This window comes from Peromyscus californicus, unplaced genomic scaffold (assembly GCF_007827085.1).
Source record: "Peromyscus californicus insignis strain IS unplaced genomic scaffold, ASM782708v3 Scaffold_14__1_contigs__length_90479793_seg_2, whole genome shotgun sequence".
Taxonomy (NCBI): domain Eukaryota; kingdom Metazoa; phylum Chordata; class Mammalia; order Rodentia; family Cricetidae; genus Peromyscus; species Peromyscus californicus.
The window spans coordinates 76,942,810-76,959,304 of record NW_026294436.1 but is presented as its reverse complement, the minus strand read 5'-3'; the positions used below and the strand labels follow the sequence as shown (position 1 = coordinate 76,959,304).

General features: G+C 50.0%; 1 protein-coding gene across 6 annotated transcripts in view; it reads right to left on the bottom strand.

Annotated features, from left to right (window-relative positions):
* Positions 1-6,576: 6,576 nt before the first annotated feature.
* Positions 6,577-16,495, bottom strand: part of Rd3 (RD3 regulator of GUCY2D) — a 70,615-nt gene continuing 60,696 nt past the window's right edge. For 3 of the 6 annotated variants that reach the window (XM_052738036.1, XM_052738031.1, XM_052738033.1), the window contains 2 exons: positions 11,459-11,767; positions 6,577-9,728 (listed from right to left, as the gene is read on the bottom strand). In XM_052738036.1, the coding sequence (XP_052593996.1) occupies positions 9,437-9,728; positions 11,459-11,754 (588 nt within the window). In that variant the 5' untranslated portion in view covers positions 11,755-11,767 and the 3' untranslated portion in view covers positions 6,577-9,436. Of the gene's footprint in view, positions 9,729-11,458; positions 11,771-16,495 lie in introns of all 6 variants that reach the window. The other 3 variants (XM_052738035.1, XM_052738034.1, XM_052738032.1) reach the window with 1 other exon arrangement.

The following is a 16,495-nucleotide window of genomic DNA, read 5'->3' as shown; positions in this document are numbered from 1 at the left end:
CTTGTTCACAAAGTCTTAAGAGAAAAAAATATTTTTTGCTCCCAAAATACTATAAGGTTTCTGGAGTGTATGTCTAGCACACTCTGTGAGATCTGAGCTCATCTTTATTGGTACAGTTCCATGCACTGCACTGTGGAGGTCTGAGCTCATCTTTATTGGTACAGTTGCATGCACTGCACTGTGGAGGTCTGCCATGACTACACTGCCAGCAAAGTAAGAAACACCGGATTCTGGGCTGGGCTGCCAAAATGCCTTCTTCCATGGGGTTGTTGTCTGGGCAATGAGCAGTCCAGGATGTTAAGAACTGGTCTTTAGGGGAACACGGTGTGAATATTTGAGTCTGCATCTTCATGGAAGGGTGGAGTGAGGACTGGAAGGGCAGGCTGTGGAAAACACACTTGATTGGAGAAAGAATTAGGGGTGTGCTCCCCTTGTGGGTGTTGGGGCTGGGCCTGATTTGGGAGCACATGCTGTTGGGGGCTCATAGGGTTAGGCTGGGGAGGTCTGAGGAGAGCCCCATCTGTTATTAAAGAAGTCGCTAGTGATAGGCCACAGGCTCCTGCCTCTACTCCAAGGCCTAGCAGAGCTGGCCTGTGTGTCCCGCCCTTGCCGCATCTGTTGCCACTTCTGCATCACCTGCTTCTGTCACATTTCTGGAAATTCCATGGGCATGGCGCTGTGATTCATATTCATTTATTGTACTTGGGGGCTCACTGCTGGAAAACCTACTATTTTAAACAATGGAGAAAACAGATAATGATCACCTCCAAGACTGGTACCGAAAATATTTGGGAGCCCTTGGTCATTTCTAATTTAAAAAAAAATATTAAAAATGACTCACAGATGAGGAAATGAATATTGTAATTTTTAAAAAGCCGCCTACCAGAATACTGGAGAAACAGAAGATGCCACCTTGAAATAGGTGCCCTTAGGGGTACTATCCAGTGAGATACTAGGCTCCTGGGAAAAGTCAATTTGTTACCTATAAATAGATCCTTACCTATAAAATTAAAAGAAACTATCTGTCCAACCATCAAATTACAAAGAAAAAAGTACAAAGAAACCAGGAAGATCAACCACCAAACACCACACTGTGGTAAAGTATGACAACAAAAGCTGCCAGAGCCAAACCTAAGAAATACTCCAAATAGAGAAGAAAAATCGTCCCCCACCCCCCCCAAGGTAAAGGAAGACAAGAGAGCTCCCATGCTAGCCGGAAGTGGTCATCAAACCTGGGGAAATTAACCTGCAAAAACAGAGAGTCTCAAATCTTGGTCACGATTGATTACAAATTTTAGTCCTAAGGCCTGACGCTGTTCACCACGCATGGAAGGGCTCTCCAAGGGGGCGAAGCAGCTGAAAGCGAACCCGAACCCCATAACCGGAAGTCGCCCAGAGCGTTGCAGCGGGGCGGGCTCCTGCCGCGGGGCGGGCGCAGGCGCTCCCGGAAGTCCCGCCCAGCCCCGTTCGGTCGGTCGAGGGACTCTGGTCGCGGGCCTCACGCTCCCTCCACCTCTGCTGTCCGCCGTGAGTTTCCAGGAAGTGGCCGTCACCGGCGGGGCTGCGGGCCACAGAAGTCTCTGCGGACCGCGTGCGCCTGTGCAGAGCAGAACTACTGAAGAGAGGAGAAGAGTTTGAAATGAATGCCTGTGGAAACCAATCACTCCCAAAACGCGGATTATTTTGAGAACAGAACTGCATTCTGAGACGTTCCCAAACGTTCACCCCCCAGACATGTTGGAATTTTTTTCAAAAGGTTTATTTTTATTTTCTGTGTATGAGGGTTTTGCCTGTATAATGTAGTGTATATGCACCGTATGCACTCGTAGTGCCCACAGAGGCCACGGGGCATTAGATCTCCTGGAACTGGAGTTCTCGGTGGTTGTGAGCCACCATGTAGGTTCTGGGAAATTTAACTCAAGTCCTCCAGAAGAGTAGCCTGGACTCTTTTAACCACTGAGCCATCTTTCCAGCTCCCAAAGTATTTCTTTATAACCTCTTCAACAAGCTTTTTTGCATTTAATTTTTTTTAACTTTCATTGGAAACTAAGACATAAACATACACATTGGCCTGACTCTGTCCTTTAGAGAGTGTCACCTACCAGTCTGAGTCAGAATTATAACCACTATGGCCGCCCACACATCCTGCCCCACTGAAAGGGCTTCAGGGGTGAGAGTACACACAGGGCTGCTAAGCTAACCAGGCTCTCCTCTGGGGTTCTTGCTGGGAGCCTGCCTGCAGCTGTTAGCTTTTTATAATAATAGTGTTTTCTGAAGCCACAACAGAAGCACAGCACAGCACACACGTCGGTCACTTTGCCAATAAGCACTGCCACATCTCTGCACTTCACAGGGGAGGTTTTTTCAGCCCCAATGCCACTTCACACATGAGCAATGCATTGTGCCTAGACGTTTTGGAGTGTGATGAAGTACAGCCCTAGGAATGTTTCCCCTGCGGTCTACACAGTCAATCGTTGACTGATCGCTACCGCGTGTCAAGTAGATGCATCCATCTCAAGTGCTACAGTGGGCAAGGAAAGGCCTGCCAAAATGAGGGGTGGAGCAACCCAGACTCACAGCCACACACACACACACACACACACACACACACACACACACACACACACGCCCACCTCCCTCCCTGTTATTTTGTTCTCGGGAAATCCCGCCTCCTCCCAGAGCAATTCAGACAATCAAACACTTATCTCATCTGGCAGAATGACTCAGGGAGTCCCATCACTGACCCCACTCCCAGGTGGATACTGTAGACAGAAGTGCTCAATAAATGTTTGGTGAGCGTCTCAGTTTGGGTTACTGTTGCTATGACAAAACATCATGACAAAATCAACTTGGTGAGGAAAAGGATTTCTTTCAATTTACACTTTCATGTCTCTGTTCCTCATCAAAGGAAGTCAGAACAGGAACTCGAACAAGGCAGGAACCTGGAGGCAGGAGCTGATGCAGAGGCCATGGAGGTATGCTGCTTACTGGCTTGCTCCCCCTGGCTTGTTCAGCCTGCTTTCTTATAGAACTCAGGGCCACAGCCCAAGGATGACCCCACCCACAGTGGACTGGGACCTCCCCCATCTATTACTAAGAAAATGTGCTACAGCCTGATCTTATGAGGCATTTTCTCAATTGAGGTTCCTCCTTTCAGATAACTCTAGCTTGTGTCAAGTTGACACAAAACTAGCCAGCACAGTAAGTGAAATAAAGGTGTGTCGACCACCTACTGTGTGCCAGCCATAACTTGGGAGATGTAACTGAAATCAGACATGGACCCTTGCCTCAGAGAACTAACAATCTAACGAGCAGTACAGATACATCAAAAATGCCTCATGCTCCCCCCTCTGCCTCTGTGAAAACTCCATGTTGAGATCCATATGCTCATCCTGTATCGGCAAAGTGTTTACTGTGTGTCTGAAAGAAACACAGGCATGAAAATTCCTGCACCTAAGACTCACACACACTGGAGGCAGAAGGGTGGTGAGAGCAGGCGGGTAAGTGCATTTACACAAGGATGCTTGGGCTATTCTGAGGAAGTAGACTGCAGACGGGGTGCAGCAGATGGAGGAGCTCTGGCCCGGGTGCTGATCCCCAAGCCCAGGCCTTCTGACCTGTAACCTGAGATGAAGCGCAGCACCTGTAAGTTTCTGTGACGACAATGAGGTGCTGTGTGAACTGTAAGGACCAGTCAGAACCTCTTACGGGAACTTCTCTGCCTTGGAGAAATGAATCTCCCCAACTCCTTTTGCAGCTTTACTGGCCAGGTCTGTTTCCTTCTGCTTGTGATAGCTTTGGTCCCAACCTGAAGCCTGGACACTTGGTGAAAGCCCAGCAGATGTGCCTGGCCCCAGCAGGCATAGGTCTCAGCTCAGAACTAGAGAAAGAGCTGGCTGAGAGAGTTTGTCCTGACTGTGGGCCAGGCAGGAAAACTCTAGCTACAAATGGTACCCAACGTGGGGCAAGAATTTCCACCTAAAACCTAAAAAAAAAAGATTCTAAAATGGAGCTTAAAACAGTTCCTAGTTGTCTCTTTCAAGTTAGCCGCAGCCTGCCGGTTTGAGCTACTGGTGGGTTCCTAGCGTGTGCGCTCGACCTGCAGTATGGCGGGAATGAGGCCTCTGCAAGTGGCACATTAAGCTGTGTGGTGGATTTAGCCTTTGCTAGTACAAAACAAAACAAAAAAAAAGAGGTTTCTGGGCAACACACTGCTTTGATAGAAGCATAGACCCACTATTTCTGAGAGTTGATGGCTCCCAGAGCTGGCAGAAAACGTATCACCGCCATGTTGGGAAGCTGAAGTGGGCGGAGCCAGCAGCGCCAGCGCCATTTCAGGCTTAGAAGACTGCAGTTCAAAGCAATAGGCTCAAGCTAATATAAAAAAATAAGCCACGTAAAGATGGCTACCACACAAAGAATCTGGATTATGTTCTCTTTGATATTCGTAACTAAAGAAAAACATTTGATTACAAAAGCTGTTGAGTTATGCCAAAATGTATATTTTAAAGGTACCTTGACTTCAAAATTTGGATGTAAGGATATGTTGCTTTGGAAAGGAGACTCTGCTTTTGTTTCCACAGAAAGCCAGAGGCTATGGATTTGTTCCAGATTAAGACACATCAGGCTTGACCTGCCAAGACCACCTGAAAGGTCTCCGATGACACCATAGCCCAGATGATCCAACATCCAGAACCGTTTCAAGGCAACTGGCTCAGACAATACACCCTCATGGACTACTCCATAACCCTAAAATATTCTTTGTGTCCCCATAAGATACAGCGCCCCCCTCCAGCAGGAAGTAGTAAGAAAAGCTACGCCTAAATTCCCAAATATACCAAGCTGACTTTGGAGATATGTAAAGGTTAAAACCTTCCTTTTTAAGAAAAGAAAAGGGGAAGTGCTGTGGGATGGTCTGTATGTCAAATGTGTTGCTGATTGGTAAATGAATAAATCACTGATTGGTCAGTGGCCAGGCAGGATGTATAGGCGGGACTAACAGAGAGGAGAATTGAGAGAACAGGAAGCTGGGTGAGAGAAACACTGCCAGCCACCATCAGGACAAGGAAGATGTAAAGTACCGGTAAGCCACAAGCCACGTGGCAAGGTATAGATTAATAGAAATGGATTAATTTAAGCTGTAAGAACAGTTAGCAAGAAGCCTGCCACGGCCATACAGTTTGTAAGCAATATAAGTCTCTGTGTTTATTTGGTTGGGTCTGAATGGCTGTGGGACTGGCAGGTGAGAGAGATTTGTCCTGACTGTGGGCCAGGCAGGAAAACTCTAGCTACAGCTGGCTCCTGGAATGTCTTTCTCCTTCCAGTCCTCCGTGTCCAGACCCTCACCTCCCCAGCCAAATTCCACCCAGGATGGGAAAGCAGGCTTAGGGAGTTCAGGTGTTTCAGCAGCAGAACCATGACTGGGCTTGAGCTGGACACCATGATGAAGAACATGCTAGAAAATGCAGCCTCTGTGGGCTTGTGAACACTTTTCTCAGGAATAGGAAAACTCAGGAATATTCAGAAACCTGTAAAAAGTTTGTTCGTTTTCTTTTAACTGTGGCGAAGAAAACGTTTAGCAAGTGCCTCTATTTTTAGGTAAGCACTTTTAGATCTCACAACATTGATTTAATAAAATACACATTACTATCCAGAAACGCCAGGAGCTGATTTCCAGACACATGTGCACTTGTACCTAGAAACATGTACAGATACACACAGACTTGGGCCTGTGGTGAGGCAGAGCATGATAGTGGAAGGGCTTAGTGGATCTGGAAAAGTGGAGGGAGGGCCAGCTGAAGAGGCCAGGGACAAGATATGCCCTTAACGGCATAGCCCAGTGACCCACTTCCCCCAGCCAGGCCTTCTCACCGCCCCATCATGCCATTAGTGATGGCTCCATCAACAGACGAGGCTACTGATGGAGGGAGGTGCCTTAGGATTGTCATTCCTGGTCACACCACTAGCTGCCAAACGTGCCCTCAATCAGACCCTTACAAAAGCTCCCACATCCAAACAGACGAGGCTACTGATGGAGGGAGGTGCCTTAGGATTGTCATTCCTGGTCACACCACTAGCTGCCAACCGTGCCCTCAATCAGACCCTTACAAAAGCTCCCACATCCAAACAGACGAGGCTACTGATGGAGGGAGGTGCCTTAGGATTGTCATTCCTGGTCACACCACTAGCTGCCAAACGTGCCCTCAATCAGACCCTTACAAAAGCTCCCACATCCAAACAGACGAGGCTACTGATGGAGGGAGGTGCCTTAGGATTGTCATTCCTGGTCACACCACTAGCTGCCAACCGTGCCCTCAATCAGACCCTTACAAAAGCTCCCACATCCAAACAGACGAGGCTACTGATGGAGGGAGGTGCCTTAGGATTGTCATTCCTGGTCACACCACTAGCTGCCAACCGTGCCCTCAATCAGACCCTTACAAAAGCTCCCACATCCAAACCGCTGCATGTTTCAGTACCATTGTGGACATAACTTTCAGAGAATTAGAGAGACTCTTGGTTGTGTTGAGGAATTTTTACCAAATGGTTACAATGAGAATCTGGGCAGAAACCATCTTTGGCTGACTCTCAGGGTCACTATCCTTTATTAACTGCCTATCAACATGGTACTCCATAAACAGTATTCCATCGTAGGACTGTGTGACTGAGTATAGGCAAATCATAATTTTCTTGTCGAAGTGAAGGATTTGACAAGACCCTCATTCTCAGAAACGAACTGCAGGAGTCATATGTTGGAGAAAGTTGAGGTAATTTCAGTGTGGACTAGTTATTAGATAATAGAACAGCAATGCTTTATATTTAGATATGTTTTTCAAGAGAGGGTTTCCCTGTGTAGTCCTGACAGTCCTGAAACTTGCTTTGTAGACCAGGCTGGCCTGGAACTCAGACATCTGCCTGCCTCTGCCTCCTGAGTGCTGGGACTAAAGGCATGTGCCACCATGCCCAGCCATCTTTTTTTACCCCAGCTTCTGAGTAACATGTTCTCTTTTGCAGAGCACACTGAAGTGTTCAGGAGTGAAGAATCATATCTGAGATTCTTTTTAAAGTATCTGCCCAAATTTCAGATTGAGATATTAAAACGTGAAATATTAGTTGTTAATATTATTAAATATTAATAACTAGTAAAGCTCCCTTTACTTTCTAGTACTTGAAAGTTTTCATAACAAATAAATAGTGCCACAAATAAAATGCAGGCATCAGTAACGCAGCTCCAGCCCCAGCTTAGCAGGCAGAGGCTCTGAGCTACATGCAGAGGGAATCCATCTTTGTCCTGGGCATCCAGCCCTCCCACTCCCGCCACCACCAGCCACTCATCAGACACTTTTGTTTGCTGTTCCTGGGTGTTTTTTAAGTAGGAATGACAGCAAGTGTCATAAGTCCCTCTAACAGCCTGGGTGCAGAGGCCCAGCTCTGGGGCCCTTGCAGGCTTTAGTGTCACAGATGAGATGGGACAAAGCCGGACAGTACTGAGGAGCCTGGCAGGACGTCGGCCTCAGCTGCCTGTCATCCAGGAGCAAGTTCCCCACCTCCGGTTTTCCTTTCCTTTGATGAGACCTGGAAGGAGAAATCAGTAGTCCTCTGAGGGCTCTTCTGAACCTCCCTCTGCTCACATTGGGGCCAGTGAGGGCCGAGGCCAGGGTGCCTGGCGCACTCCAGCTCCCTCAACATTCCTCCCAACTGTAGACTTGTTTGTTTCAAAGTCTTCTCAGTTCTTAGTGTCACAGCTGAAGCATCCACAAACCCGGCGAATCGATGGAACCTCCATCACACAACACAGGTCACTTTGGACCTCCATTCAAAGTTTGGCAACTGAGTGAACTTTTCAATATCTTCCAGTAAAAGACATGCTTAAGGTGTTTTTATTTAGAAGTGATTATATTAAAGAGCCAATCAGCTCCTTCTTCCTGACAATGGTGGACAAGAGGTGTGTGCCATCCTGTCATTCTCTATCCAGATTCCAGTGAAGTAACCCCAAACCAGATCACTTAGAAAGAGTATCTGTTCTGTAGCTTCAGCACTCAAGAGGCTGAAGCAGGAGAATCACATGACTAGCTGGCCAGAATAGTCAGACCCTGTCTTGAAGGAAAAGGAAGAAGAGAGGGAGGAGGAGGGAAGGGGGGAAGAGAGAGGAGGGAAGAGACAGGAGAGGGAAGAGAGAGGAGAGGGGAGAGGAGAGGAGAGGGAAGAGGAGAGAGAAGAGGGGAGGGGGAGAGGAGAGGGAAGGGAAGGGGAGGAGACACACACACACACACACACACACACAGACTTCCCACTGAGCCAGGGACTACATGCATTTCCCGGTGATTTCCCTCCCATGCATTACTGGGTGATTTCCCTCCCCTGGCATTTTATTTGGACTATTATAAGGTTCACTTGTGTTTTCTGGGCATGCACTGGGAGCTAGAGACAGACACTTTGCTCACCCACTACCCTGAACCCCACTTCTGCCCCAGAGTGTGGTGACACCTGGCCTTCCAGATTTTTCACAGGTGACCCACACATGCACCATCAGTTAGAGCATGAAACTATAGGATGCTACTTGGGACTGGTTTTCTCAGGCACCAGAGGTGACCTTACTTCCTAGGAAAGCTGGAGAGCTGGTGTGAACAGAAGGCCTGGACTTCAGATGCCTTGGCTCCAGCAGCGGGTCTGAAGGCTTCCAAGCCCTGACTCGGGACTGGCCACACTCCACGGATGACATCCTGTGGGTTATGGTCATCCTAACTATCCCTAGCTACTTTTTTGGGGGAGCAGCCTTGGCCCCACCCCGACCCATGTTGTATAAGGGATAGATAAGACTACAATGGGTGGACAAGCGGCCATTCATTGGTCCTGTCCCATCATAGCCCAAGGACTCAAAGGCAGGAACAATTCCACATTGGAGGGATCAGAGTTAAGGCAAAAGCAGTGAGATCCTTGGGAGACTCCACTTTTCACTCACTAGCTGAAGAGTGAGTTGAACCATCTCTGTGGTCCCCACCAGCTGTCCTGGGCCCCGAGGCTGTGGCTCCCCTGCAGTGAGTGCCATCTGGTCACCAGAAAAGGTGCCCCAAATGGGTAGGGTGAATGGGGCATCCTGGAAATTGGGATGAGAATGCAGGCCTTGCCAAAGAGGCAGACACTTGTTCCTTGTTCCAGACAGTGGTAGGAGATGGGAAAGCGCCTGCTCCAGCACCAGGCCTTGTGTATGCATCAGGCTGGGAAGCGGGATGTATGCATCCTGTTGGGGAGGAACAGGGCTCCAGTCCTGACTCCTCCCTGTAGCCAAGCAGGTGTGCACACTTGGGTAGGTGGCTCAGGTGGTTCAGCTGTGCTGTTTGGTGGGTCTCCTGTTCCGGGTAGGTGGGGAGGTTCCAGCACCGGCAACCCGGTCACCGGCCTGTCATTCCCTCCTGCAGGTGACCGCCCAGGGAGGTCAGTCGGCCTGCGGCGCCCTGAACTCCGGCATGCTCCAGGTGCGTGGTGGGGGTGGCGCATCACGCTCCACGTCCTCCGAGATGGTCCGGATGTCACTGGCGAAAGGAGCGATGCGTGCTCGGCTCTTGAAGGAGGACAGGCTGCCTCGGGGCCTCAAGCTCCACTGACGCGTCAGCTTATGGGCTTCCTCCTCCTGCTTCGTCTTCTCCAGGGCCTCCTGCAGCACCGAGCGGAAGAGCCGCGCCACCTCCTGCACCTCGGGCTCCCGCTCGGCTAGCAGCTGTCGGAACCTGCGGGAACATGATGTGACTGGCTGAGCATCCCACCTGCCGGCAACTCCCTGCCTTACTTTTGTCCCAATCAATCATGAGCTCAATCCCAGCTCTGTTCACCTCTGAGCCTCAATTTCCCGTCTGTAAAAGGCAACGCCTACCTTTTCTCAAGGTTCATGCTAATATGCAAGGAGCCAGCCTAAGGCTTACAGAGGCAAAGAACTCAGAGAAATGCACTGAGACCACAGCATGGCTGTGTGAGGCTTTCCATGCCCCACCTGCCCTGGAGATTGCTCTGAAATGCATGTCTGGTTATGTCACTGTGTGTAATCACAGAGTCACATCTCCCCCAGCTCCGTGTCCCTTTCTTCAGGGTGATGGACACACTGTGCTTTCACATTAGCCTTCTCCTTCCCAGGAAGCCCAGGAAGAACATTTGTGTCTCCTTGGTCCTTGTGTGTCTTCGGAAGATTTCTCCCTGGGGCTCAAGAATCATCCATCTGATCCTTGCCTTCCTCCTCCCTACAGAGAGCCAACACTTGGCAGGGGCAAACAGGAAGGCCAGGAGGCAGCAGCGTGGGAATCCCTTCACTGTGGGTTTGGCCAGCCAGAGCACATTCCCTCTGTGGCTCTCTATCTCAGCCCCATAGTCTCTTCTGAAGTAAATACTTTCAGGGGCTCCCATCATGTAGAATCGGGAAAACGGGAAATGGCAGTCTGAAAGGAAGACAGCCAGCAAGAAGACCATAAAACCAAAGAGGGAGAATAGGGGCAAAGCCCTCCTTTCAGGGGAATTTCAAAGAGAGAGCACAGAATGGGCAAGCGTTGGTGGGGGTGACTGCAGGAGTCAGGGTTGGGGTGTTTAGTTGTAGATTTGTCCTTTACAAAGAGAAATGCTGACAAGAAACTTCTGTTCTTGGGGTTGGGGATTTAGCTCAGTGGTAGAGCGCTTGCCTAGCAAGTGCAAGACCCTGGGTTCAGTCCTCAGCTCTGAAAAAAAAAAAAAAAGAAAGAAAGAAAGAAACTTCTGTTCTTTTGGAATCATTCCTGGTTTTGGACTGACTTCGCCCATTCTGCGGGGACAGAGCTAGGTGAGCCACAGCTTCAGCGGGATGGTTTAAGTTCTGGATAGAGCTGTCCCCAAGCTTTGCACACTTGGTGCCCTGTGCTCCCACACATTTGCTGAGCCATGCATGTTCCCTCTCCCCCACAGACACACTCACACCTCAGGCTGACCAGTGTCAAAGCTGACTGAAATGGAATAATTAGGACACCAGTTTTGGAGACATTGCCTGGGAAAGGTCCCAAGTAAGAAATACTGATGCTGAGACACCAGGATTGCTGTGAATTTGAGGCCTAGTGAGTTCTAGGCTAGCCTGGGCTAAAAGAGGAGGAAGAGGAGGAAATGCAGCAGGAGAAGTAGGAGACATTGAAGGTAAACAGACCACAAAGGAGCCTGTGGTGGCTAGCAGGTTCCCAGGCACCCAGGCAGGAAGAGAACTTACAGGCTTTGAGCCTCACCCATCACAGCCTGAGGGCTGCCAGATCTGCCTCCAGCCCCACAGGAAGCCTCCCCCAGGTCTGATATGCCTTTTGAGTTCCTTTTCCTGCTGTACCCCACCTAACATAAATCTGGGCCACTCTGCCCTCTGGCTCTGATCCCCGTGGCCTCGGGCTACTGTAAGTGCAGTTACCCTCTCTGGAGCCAGTGAGGTCACAGCTGGTCCCCAGCCCAATGCCAGGGTTACCTGAGGATGGCAGGCCCACAGTAGGATGGGTGGATCTTGGCACATACATCCTCCAGCTGCAGCCGCTCACCAGGGCTGAGGTCATAGGTAGGCCTGGGCGTGCTGGCCAGCCAGCTGTAGTCCACTCCAGTACAGATCTTCCTGACCGCGCTGCGACGCTCCCTCTGCTGCCTCTCCACCTCCCGCATCTGCCCAGCCAGCTCCATCATCAGCGTCTCCAGCACCATCTCCGCTGGGCTCCGGGCAGACAGCCGGGGTGGGGTGTCGTTCCACCGGAGCCATGGGATGAGGGACATGGTCCTCCAGCCCCTGCTGAGACAGAGAAGAAGTGGGTTGGGTCTTCCCTGTGCCCCTTGTCAGCTAGGGGAGAACCCAGGAGACCAAGAAAGACCCTAGCTGAAAACATCTGCTCCCACCCCCACCCCTTACAGCTGTGTGGCCTCATGTAGGTCACAACCCCTTTGAGCAAAATTCTTAGTTATGAAAAAGAAGACAGGGCCATTTAAGAAGCAGTTTGAATGAGCTTGGTTCACAGTAAACATTAAAAGAAATAATGTATGCAGCCATGGTGATAAGAATCCTGAAAGCATTCTGATGACTGAACCCAGAGAAATTGGTCCCCAAGCCTCACTAACCCTAAAGAAAGCAGAAAACAGTCCATATATAGCACAGTCATATCCCCATGATCTATGGGGGAAAGCACACACAACACAAACACACACACACAGCACAAACAACATGCAACATATATAACACACACATATAGACACATACAACACACAGTACACACATATACAACACATGCACATGCACACACATGTACCCTTAGACACTTACATCCTATGCCAGGCCAACAAGAAAACACTGTTTCAGAAGCCTCCAGTCCAAGGATGGTACACCTAGAAATGTGTGGGCTGACATTACCCTGATAAAACTCAACTCACCCACCATCTGTTCATAGTTCATTAATCCAGTAAGCATCAGCCATTCAGTGGATGGACACAGACATGAAAGTATGTGGGGATCCTGCTCTCCATGAGACACAAGACTTACATCTCATGACTGGGGAGCACGCTCAGTATCTGTGGGGAGGGTGAACGCTAGATGATGAAAGGGGTCAGAGAAGGAGTTGTGGATGAGCAGGGTCAGAGTAAGGGCAGAGGGCAGACGTGAGGGCTGATAGAGATGGTGGCCTGGGTGGAAGACCAAGCCTTGGTCCAAGGTGTACACAGGGATGCCTGAGCAGGACATCAGTGAAAACCACCTCCATTGGTTTTCAGTGTAAGACCAGACTTCAATGTAAGACCAGAAATTCTATGACTGTTAGAGAAAAAAGTAGGGAAACACTTCAGACACAAATATAAGAAGGGCTTTCTCAGCGGGACTCTAGTTATCCAGGAAATAAGGCCAACAACTGACCAACAGGACCTGGTGACATTTCAAAGAAACATTAACTGAGTGGGGAAGCCTACAGAACAGGAGAAAACCTCTGACTTGATGGATACACACATGACATAGAATTAATATCTAAAATGTACAGAGAATTTAAAAAAAAAACATGACACCGAAGGGCAGAGTCAATAACTGGGCTGATGAAATGAATGGACAGTTCTCAAAAGATGAACTACCAGCCGGGCAGTGGTGGCTCACACCTTTAATCCTAGCACTCAAGAGGCAGAGGCAGGTGGATCTCTGTGAGTCTGAGGCCAGCCTTATCTAGAGCTGTTACACAGAGAAACCCTGTCTTAAAAAAAAAAAAACCACGAATGGCCGGTGAACACAGGGAAGTGTTCAATCTCACTAGCCAGAGCTGGTCTCCAGCGTGGCCTCCTCTGCCCCTCTTTCCTGGAGACCTAAGTTGGCCTGTAGAGGCAAATGTTTTTCAAGGGCTAAGGCTGAGTGGGCCTCCTGAGCCATGTGCTCTGTGAACCCTAAACTTCTGGGGCCCAGCATGGGAGTCTCACTGGAAAGGGGGGGTATTCTCAAGTTTCCTCCCCCCCCACCCCCGTGCTCCTCCACACTGGCCCCGATCCAACAGCAGCAAGGTTTCTATTGCTGCTATTTCTGTCCCGGGTGCCAGCTGCTCCCCCAGGAGGCTCTACAGGCAAGCCCGATTAAGTTCTTAAGGCCACAGGATGGGGAGGGAGGGTGGGGGAAGGGAAGAACAGTCTCTAGACAGCTGCCAGCCAGGCAGACTCCTGGACCAGCCAGGCCTTGTGTGACCTGCCCTGGGAGATTGTAGTTTTGGCTCCTCACCACCCTCTGGAGGCACTGCTCCCCTCAGAAACAGAGCTCCTGGGCAAGCTTCCAAGGCCCCTCACTCTAGCTCACCTAGTCTGTGACAGGGCCTGGGTGACCTCAGAGCCTGTCATGGAGGCCTGCTCGCTTGCTCAGCCTCATTGACAGTCTCAGATACCAGCCTGGATGTGAGGAGTGACTGCCGGTTTCCTTAGCTGTGAAGCAGTTATGGGGTCTCGGGCAGTGTTAGGAGACAGTGCTGGAGTGTTTGTGGATGTGGGCAGTCTTACATTCCAACCATTCAGACAAGCAACATGCATGTGCATTTGCACACACAAACATGTGATCCAGCAAAACGATTGTTTTATCAGAGTTTTTGTTTTTGTTTGGGGTGTTTGTTGTATTTTTCTTCCAACTTGCCTGCATGTCAGCACATGGGGCTGTGGAATTCTCCACCAGCAGGCACAGGAAGTGTGCTGGGCTGGCCTGAGGTAAGCAGACTCCGGGCCTGTGCCATGCCTCCCACTGCACTGGATGTGAGGCTCCCTCAAGGAGTGTGTGTTCAGGAATAAGTGTGGTGGGGTATGCTTGTAATCCAAGCACTTTGGAGCCCGAGGTGGGGTCTCTAGAGAAAGCCATCAAAATGCTTCTACAGGAGTCAGCACTCCAGGATGCAAGGCCCCTCTGTCATCGGTGTGTGACCATCTGAGAGGACATCCGGTAACTAACCCCACTGAGAAGACACTGTCTCATTCTCCCTGACCAGCCGGGCCTTACATTCCTCATCTACGCATGGGGTTGACACACCATGCAGCACACTCCCCAGAGTTCTGTGACTCTCAAAAGCAGGTGTGTGAAGTCCTGTGCAATACCTGGCTCTGCCATCGCAGAACCTGGAAGTGAGTGCCGCCTCTATGCCTGCCAGACGACAGAGAAAGCAGACAGAACGCTGGCCGAAGGTGACACGGAGTGGAAAGGAAGAAATGAAAGCCAGCTAGGATGATACATTCCAAGACTGAAAAGACCCCCAACATTGTGGTCTGTGAGAACCTTGGGGATATGTCTCTCTCCCACGTCTGGGAAATGGGGCAGGATGGATGCTGCCTTCTGCTGATAGCTCCTCCCCTCTTCTCCCCGAGTCTCTTCTGCTGAGTGGTGCCTCACCCTCCTTTAACTTCAGACATGCTGGTGGCCTGATTGTCCCCCTTCCCTTTGGTCAATTGCTGTCTCAATGAGGCATGCTGAGGCTGAGGAGAGAGTGCCCGCTGTCCCTGACACATCTAGCCTGCATCCAGCTCCCTGGGGTCTCAGTTTCCCTGTCTGTAAGAGGGGCAAAGAGGGTGTTTGTTTCGAGTTCCTGTAAAATCAGATAAACCTGACAAGATCTTTCACATCAGGAGGCTGCTCACCTGTGGCTGTCACTGGCCCTCAGTGCAGGGACTCTTCCCTGGGGTCCTAGGAGAATCAAGTTATGAACTTGGAAAAATCTTGTTTCCACCTCTGATTTCAAATGTAGCATTTCTGGGCCAGAGAGGTGGACATGCAGTTAAAAGCGCTCGCTGCTCTTGAGAGGGCCAGCACCGACGTGGTGGTTCACAATTCTTGGGGATCTGATATCCACTCTGATTTCCACAGGCACCAGCCACACACATGGTGCACACACACACATTTGCAGGCAAAACACTCATACACAAAAAATAAATAAATCTGAAATATTTTAATGTATCATCTCCTCCAGGTAGGAATGCCCACCACACAACCCAGGAGTATCTATTATGACACCTGAGACTTCACCTTCAGCCAAGATCATGAATATAGTCCTGACTCCTCAGAGTTGCTATTTGTGAAATATTGTGTGCTCATCATTACTCTGAAATGCATTATTATGTCGCTAGATCTTATACTCTTACCTATTTCTGGAAAAGCACAGATATCACTTGTCATAAGTTGTTTTTATGTCAATGGTTGCATTTCTACAGAGCTAGTTTTTCTCTGATTCAGCTTTGGTGATGTTCCATTTAGAAACACTTCAGAAAATGTTTTCTCAGTGACCCCCAGCGGTCTGTAGAACAGAAAAGAAAGCCTATCCTGCCCCTCCCCACCCCACGACTTGGTGCAAGTTTCACCCCAACCTGGATCCTAGCCTTCCTTGGCTCTGTGATCTGGTGTCTGTACAGGGACAGCTGAGTCACTATCCTCCAAGAGAAACTGATTCTAAGCACCTGGGGCCGGGTCACACAAAAGCCCCTATTCCTACCGCTGCCCCTAGGTATCACTCTCCCCTCACCTGCCTCTTCCCTTCCCTGCCACCTCTGATCATACTTTGAGCCTCTCCTCCCTCCATTTCTGGACATCCCTGAGGACAGAGGCTTTTTATCTTAGAAACGCTCCAAGCCTGCCCTGAATCCCGAGGGAAGAGGAGTCTGGTCCTAGACAGTTAGAGGGGACCACTATGCTCACGGGCACCACACAGTGAAGGGGATGCTGTCCTTGATCCAAGAACCCTGATTTATTATTGGTCCAGAGGGAGCCACACCCAGGGCCACAGCTGTGGCTCCCCCCTTGTATAGCTGGACTCCCACAGCTCAGATGAGTATCTGCAGGCCAGGGAGGGCTCTGTTCCCGGTGACCCTAGGGCCTAAGGGCACCTGACCCAGGCTATCCCAGAGCATGGGTTACTACTACCTCTTAGAGCAGCTGTGTCAGCTGAGGCCAGACACCGGGTCCTGGCAGAGGCACAGAGAGCATATGTAACTGCCCTCCCTCACCAGCTCTCTCCCTGGCCCAAGGTCAGCTTCA